Source organism: Mandrillus leucophaeus, unplaced genomic scaffold (genome assembly GCF_000951045.1).
Source record: "Mandrillus leucophaeus isolate KB7577 unplaced genomic scaffold, Mleu.le_1.0 Scaffold1, whole genome shotgun sequence".
NCBI classification, from domain to species: domain Eukaryota; kingdom Metazoa; phylum Chordata; class Mammalia; order Primates; family Cercopithecidae; genus Mandrillus; species Mandrillus leucophaeus.
Window position 1 is genome coordinate 7,074,715 of NW_012098097.1, and position 7,611 is coordinate 7,082,325.

Consider the following 7,611-nt stretch of genomic DNA (forward strand, 5'->3'; position numbering starts at 1 on the left):
TAGAGGTGGGGTTTCACCATGTTGGCCAGGCTGGTCTCAAACTCCTGGCCTCAAGTGATCTGCCCGCTTCAGCCTCCCAAAGTGCTGGGATTACAGGCGTGAGCCACCACACCTGGCCCATCAAATGTTAATGCCATAGACATACTGTATATCTGTTCATGCGCTGCGTGTACTTCTATGCTTTGTAGATAAAAAGTAATATTATTTTACCCCCAAGAACCAAGTGAAAATTCCCCCATTGAAAGCACATGGTTAAGTGGATGGGAAAAGGCCCCTGGCTATGACCTGTCCCTCCCAGACTCCATTGCAGGCCTGGGCAATCTGAAAGGACCTCCCCTTACCACTGAGAACTTCCGATGTGTCCCCTCTAGATCATGGAGCACTGCATCAAGCAGAACAATGCCATTGACATCTATGAAGAGTATTTCAATGACGAGGAGGCCGAGGAAGTGATGGAGGAGGCCCCTTCAGCTAAAACCATCAATGTTTTCAGGTAGCACCATAGCCAGGCAGGTGTCTGGCCACCCTTGGTCACCTCCATGCAGGGGCGCCCCCAAAAGCAACTCCTTGCCAGTTGCTGCATGCCCTGGGTGCAGCACTCTCTGCTCTGGGCTTGATAAGCCACACGGTGATAAGGCGCCCAGCAGAGAAGTGGCCCTGCTCTGGGGGCGGGTCTGGCTGATGGAAAGGGCGTACAGACTCCAGAGAAAGTGAAATTGCCAATCTGTGTACAAGTGGGGTGTGTTCCTGCAGTGTAGAGTAAGTGCAAGTACCAAGCATGAGCAGCTAGCAGCACTGTGGGCAAACAGGCCCCCGCTGTGGCCTGCACTCATGCCAGTATATCCATGAATAACCCCAGAGGATAGCAGTTTGACACGAGGGATTCATCCCACGGGTGTGCGTGTGTGTGTGTGTGTGTGTGTGTGTGAAATCACTGCAGGTGTGGATATTCACTGCAGAGGATGTGTGCCAGCCAAAGACTAGAACAAGCTAAGTCCATTTATAGGGGACTGGTTCTAGCAGTTCTGGTACACTCACATAACGGAATGCCATGCAGCTGGGAAAATGAGCGGGGCAGTCTGGGCGTGGTGGCTCACGCTTGTAATCTCAGCACTTTGGGGGCGCATCACCTGAGGTCAGTTCAAGACCACCCTGGCCAACATGGTGAAACTCCGTCTCTACTAAAAATACAAAAATTAATTGGGTGTGGTAGTACATGCCTGTAATCTCAGCTACTCAGGATGCTGAGGCAGGAGAATCACTTGAACCCAGGAGGCAGAGGTTGCAGTGAGCTGAGATTGCACCACTGCACTCCAGCCTGGGCAATGGCGCAAGACTCTGTCCCAAAAAAAAAAAAAAAAGGCAGTGCAACTTCTTATGTGCTGATATGGAGTCATTTCTAGGATTCAGTATGTGAAAACCAAACTAAAACAAAGCCGGTGCAGAACAGGGTGTGCAGAGTGCCACTTTTTGTGGCAGTCCCCAACTTAAACCATTTTTTGACTTTGCAAGGGTGCAAAAGCAATACAAATCCAGTAGAAACCGTACTTCAGGTACCCATACAACCATTCTAGTTTTTGCTGTCAGTACAGTATTCAGAAAATTACATGAGCTGTTCACCTTTTTATTATAAAACAAGCTTTGTGTTAGGTGATTTTGCCCAACTCTAGGCTAATATAAGTGTTCTGAGCACGTAGGCTCGACTAAGATGTGATGCTGTGTCGGTTAGGTGTATTCAATGCATTTTCAGCTCCTGATATTTCCAGCGTACTATGGATTTATCAGATGTAGCCAACATCATTAGTCAAGGAGCATCTACATATGTGTATAAATATATGCATATGTGTATGTGTGTATATATGTGTATATGTATGTTTACATGCTTGATGTGAGGAGAATATCTGTGATTTTGGACTTCTGGTGTCCGGAACTGTGAGAGAATCAGTTTCTGTTGTTTGAAGCCACTCAGTTTGTGGGACTTCATGGCAGCAGCCCTGGAAATTGAATACCCCATCCCAGAGCACCTTTGTAGGGTGTCCAAAAGAAGCTGATAGGAAAGAGAGCTTGGGGACAGGGATGGGGAGAGGACTGGGGAAGAGGGACTCCTCGGCCTTGAAGACTGGTGGAAGGAGTTGCGGAAAGTGGGTGGAAGTGGGAAGGACCGTGCTCTGTGGCCTCAGTTTTGACCATGAAGAAAAAAGCAAGGCTGTCCAATCAGATGAGTGGAGATGAGCAGGAGGCTGGAATAGAGCAGTGGGAGGTGCCGGGGGAATGTGGAGGGGAAGCCTCTGGACCTGGGGCAGGGGTCAGACCTTGGGTCTGGGTGATGCAGGGCTAGAGGAGTGAAAGGTGTTTTGGAAATGACTTGCCTCAGATCCCAACTCTGGGGAATTTCACTACCGCGACTGACTGAGGGGCCTGGGAAGGACCTAGCCCAGTCCCGGCACAGCAAGAAAGAACTCTTCTGAGGCAGGGCTGACTCATGGTGTGCAAGCAGGGCCAATGGCTGTCAGCAAGGGGTGTGCAGGAGAGGGCACAGCGGGACAGAGGCTGCCCTTCCTGTTGCCCTCCAGCCCTGCTGGGCTCTGACCTCATATATGGACCAACGGAGCAGGATGATGCATTAGAAATCATTCAAGGGGCCGGACGTGGTGGCTCATGCCTATAATCTTAGCACTTTGGGAGGCCGAAGTGGGTGGATCTGAGGTCAGGAGTTTGAGACCAGCCTAGGAAACACGGTGAAACCCCGTCTCTACTAAAAATACAAAAATTAGCTGTGTGTAGTGGGAGGCGCCTGTAATCCCAGCTACTCGGGAGGCTGAGGCAGGAAAATCGCTTGAACCCAGGAGGCAGAGGTTGCGGTGAGCCGAGATTATGCCACTGCCTGGGGGACAGAGCAAGACTCCATCTGACAAAAAAAAAAAAAAAAAGGAGAAACTGGGGAGCCTCACATTCCGCCTTTTGCTCTCTTCCCTTTCCCCTGCAGGGACCCCCAGGAAATCAAGAGGGCTGCCACGCACCTCTCCTGGCACCCTGATGGCAACAGGAAGTTGGCAGTGGCATACTCCTGCTTGGATTTTCAGCGGGCGCCTGTGGGCATGAGCAGTGATTCATACATCTGGGACCTGGGTGAGAAGCAGTGGGGTCCTGGGAGGACTGAGGGCCGGGACCAGCACAAGCCGAGGAGTGGGAGGGAGGGGGAGGAGGTCAAGGACACTCACGGGGTTGGTACCTCAAGGGAGGGGCCCACAGTCGAGGAGGAAGCCACTCTTCTCCTTCCTCCCTTGTCTGGTTTCAGGCAGAGCCTGAAATCAGAAGCAGGAAACCCCCTCCAATTCCAGATTCTTAGTTCGAGGCATGAAGACCTGACCCCATGGGATCTCAATTCTTAGCTCCTAAAGAGCATATTAGGCCGGGCACGGTGGCCCATGCCTGTAATCGCAGCACTTTGGGAGGCCAAGGCAGGTGGATCACCTGAGGTCAGGAGTTCAAGACCAGCCTGGCTAACATGATGAAACCCCGTCTCTACTAAAATTACAAAAATTAGCTGTGCTTGGTGGTGGGTGCCTGTAGTCCCAGCTACTTGGGAGACTGAGGCAGGAGAATCGCTTGAACAAGACTCTGTCTCAACAACAACAACAACAACAAAAAAGAGTACATGGAAAGAGTGCCCAGCAGACTGAGAAGGGACTCAAGGGCAGTGGAATGGAACTTGGGCCTTTGTCCCGTCTGTCCTGACACTTGCCTTTAATTCATGGCCTGCAGGAGCAGCGTGTCCCTTTATTAGCACAAACCATTGTCTACAGAAGGGCTGGCAAGACACAGGCAGGGAGAGGGTGGTGGTGGCTTCATGCTCTCCAGCTTCCCTTCATTGGCAGCATTATTAAAATAAGCGTGTAGGTGCCAGGCACAGAGCTAACGCCCGACACCCCAGCAGCTCAGTGAGTTCTGGCAGCAGCCCCATGGGGTGGACTCCGTCGTTATCTGCAGTCCACAGACCTGGTTTGAAGAAACTGGCAGAGAGCTGACTTTACGTAAAAACCTTAGTATCAAAACCTCGTTTGACACCAAACCCGGGAATTGGACTAGAAATATAATTATCACACACATAGGCACACCCCAATCCTGTTCACCGAAAATAAAAACCATCAGCAAAGCCCCTAGGTCAAGAATACCAGATTCTGGCCAAGGTGGACCAGGGGGTGCAGCCTGGGGAAAGACTGGAGGGGCTTCCAGGCTTCCCCCCCCCGCCACCATGTCCCCGCTACCCACCCGCAGAAGGGGTGAAACTTGTTGATCCTGTCCTTTTCTTTCCAGGCCTGATGGGATATTTTTTTTTCTGCTTTATAGAAAACCCCAATAAGCCTGAACTTGCTCTGAAGCCATCATCTCCACTTGTTACTTTGGAGTTCAACCCCAAAGATTCCCACGTGCTCCTGGGTGGCTGCTACAATGGACAGATAGGTAAGGAGGGACCCAGGCTTTTTTTGTCTTTTGTTTTTTTGTTTTTAAGATGGAATTTCACTCCTGTTGCCTAGGCTGGAGTGCAGTGGCACAATTTCGGCTCACTGCAACCTCCGCCTCCTGGGTTCAAGCAATTCTCCTGCCTCAGCCTCCCGAGTCACTGAAATTACAGGTGCCCACCACCACGCCTGACTAATTTTTTTGTTATTTTTAGTAGAGACGGGGTTTCAGCATGTTGGCCGGGCTGGTCTCGCACTCCTGACCTCAGTTGATTCACCCACCTGGGCCTCCCATAGTGCTGGAATTACAGGTGTGAGCCACTGCGCCTAGCCGGGACCCAGGCTCTTAGTCAGAGCCAATCCTGCTGCCTCACCCAGGCTGGAGTGCAGGGGCGCGATCTCGGCTCACTGCAGCCTCCACCTCTCGGATTCAAGTGATTCCCCTGCCTCAGCCTCCCAAGTAGCTGGGATTAGTCTCATGTCACCACGCCTGGCTAATTTTTGTCTTTTTTCAGTAGAGTTAGTGTTTCACCATGTTGGCCAGACTGGTGTCGAATTCCTGACTTCAAGTGATCCTCCCTCCTTGGCCTTCCAGAGTGCTGGGATTACCAGCGTGAGCCACCATGCCTGGCCGGTATTAACTCTCGAAATGTTTGGTAGAACTCATCAGTGAAGCCATCTGGTCCCTGGCTTTTCTTTATTGGAAGCTTAAAAGTTACAATTCCGTCCCTTTACTTGTTATAGATCCTCTTCACATTTTCTGTTTCTTCTTTAATTGGTTTTGGTAGTTTCTGTCCTTCTAGGAACTTTTCCATTTCATCAAGTTGTCTAGTTTGTTGACATATAATTGTTCACAGTATTCCCTTATAATCATTTTCTTTTCTTTTTTTTCTTTTTTTTCTTTTTTTTTTTTTGAGACGGAGTTTTACTCTGTTGCCCAGGATGGAGTGCAGTGGTGCAATCATGGCTTATTGCAGCCTCGACCTCCTGGGCCCAAGCCATCCCTCCACCTCAGCCTCCCGAGTAGCTGGGACTACAGGCGTGTGCCACCACGCTCGGCTAATTTTTGTAGTTTTTGTAGTCACAAGGTTTCATCATGCTGCCCACGCTGGTCTTAAACTCCTGGGCTCAAGCAATCTACCTGCCTTGGCTGGTCTCCCAAAGTGCTGGGATGAACCACCATGCCTGGCCTGATTTCAATCTTTTAAAATTTATTGAGACTTGTTCTATGGCCTAGCATATTGTCTATCCTGGAGAATGTTCCATGAGCACTTGAGAAGACTATATTCTGCTTATTGTCCGGTGGAGTTTTCTATAGATGTCCAGGAGGTCTTGTCTATAGTGCTGGTCAGGACTTCTATTTCCTTGTTGATCTTTCACCTAGTAGCTATGTCTATTATTGAAGGGAGGATACTGACATCTGCCATTGTTATTGTTGACTTGTCTATTTCTCCTTCAATTTTGTCAGGTTTTGCTTCCTGTATGTTAAGGCTGTGTTATTAGATACATGCACATGTTTATAATTCTTACGTTTTCGTAGTGAATTAACCCTTTTATCAGTATGTAATGTCTTTATTTGTCTCTAGTAGTATTTTTCATCTCAAAGTCTGTCTGTCTTTGAGACAGGCACTCCAGCTCTGTTTGGTTACCGTTTGCATGGTATATCTTTCCCCATCCTTTTACTTTTAACCTGTTTGCCTCCTTGAATCTAAAGTCTGTCTCTTGTAGCCAGGTGTGGTGACATGCACCTGTAATCCCAGCTACTTGGGAGGCTAAGGCATGAGAATTGCTTGAACCTGGGAGGCTGAGATTGCAGTGAGTCGAGATCCTGCCACTGAACTCCAGCCTGGGCGACAGAGTGAGACTCCATCCCAAAAAAATAAAAAGTAAATAAATAAATAAAGTATATCTCTTGTAGATTACATGTAGCTGGCATACAGGTGAATCATAGATTTTTTGTTTGTTTGTTTGTTTTTTGAGACAGAATCTCACTCTGTCACCCAGGCTGGAGTGCAGTGGTGTGATCTCAGCTCACTGCAACTTCTGCCTCCTGGGTTCAAGTGATTCTCCTGCCTCAGCCTCCCAAGTAGCTGGGATTACAGGTGCCGTCCACCACGCCCAGCTAATTTTTGTATTTTTGAGATGAGGTTTTTACCACGTTGGCCAGGTTGATCTCAAACTCCTGGCCTCAAGCGATGTACCCACCTCGGCCTCCCAAAGTGCTGGGATGACAGGCGTGCACCACCGTGCCCAGCCTGGATCATGGTTTTTTTCCTTTTAATCTATTCTGTCAATCTCTGGTTTTAAGTGGAGAGTTTAATCTATTTATATTAATTTAATTACTGATACAGTTTACATCTGCCATTTTGCTTTTTTTCTATATGTCTTAAATCTTTTTGTTCTTTCTCCATAACTGCCTTCTTTTGTGTTACATATTTTCTAGTGTACCATTTTAATTCCCTTATCATTTCTTTTTTTTTCTTTTCTTTCTTTTTTTTTTTTTTAGAGACAAGGTCTCACTCTGTCACCCAAGCTGGGGTGCAGTGCCATGATCATAACTCACTGCAGCCTCAAACCCCTGGGCTCAAGCAATCCTTCCACCTCAGCCTCCTGAGTAGCTGGGACAACAGGTGCACGTCACCACACCCAACTACTTTTTTATTTTTTAATTTTTGTAGAGATGGGGTCTTGCTATGTTGCCCAGGCTGGTCTCGAACTCCTGGCTTCAAGCAATTCTCCCACCTTGGCCTCCCAAGGTGATGGGATTTCAGGTGTGAGCCACTGCACCCAACTTCAGCTGTTGATCTTATTGGTGATCCTGTGTATATTATGAGTCATTTTTCTCTTGCTGCTTTCAAGAGTCTCTGGCTTCAGCTTTGATTATGATGTTTCTAGGTATGGATATCTTTGAGTTTATGCCACTTGGAATTCATTGAGTTTCTTGGATGTGTAGATTTTTTTTTAAACAAATCAAATATGGGCCGGGCACGGTGGCTCACGCCTGTAATCCCGGCACTTTGGGAGGCCGAGGCAGGCAGATCACAAGGTCAGGAGATCAAGACCATCCTGGCTAACATGGTGAAACCCCATCTCTACTAAAAATATAAGAAATTAGCTAGGTGTGGTGGTGGGCGCCTGTAGTCCCAGC

The 7,611-nt window shown here is 48.4% G+C and overlaps 1 protein-coding gene across 1 annotated transcript in view; it reads left to right on the top strand.

Annotated features, from left to right (window-relative positions):
* Positions 1 to 7,611, top strand: part of DNAI2 (dynein, axonemal, intermediate chain 2) — a 57,546-nt gene that overhangs the window by 5,597 nt on the left and 44,338 nt on the right. Inside the window, exons 3-5 of the mRNA XM_011972076.1 lie at positions 372 to 493; positions 2,987 to 3,129; positions 4,351 to 4,464. Of these exons, the coding sequence (XP_011827466.1) occupies positions 372 to 493; positions 2,987 to 3,129; positions 4,351 to 4,464 (379 nt within the window). The remainder of the gene's footprint in view (positions 1 to 371; positions 494 to 2,986; positions 3,130 to 4,350; positions 4,465 to 7,611) is intronic.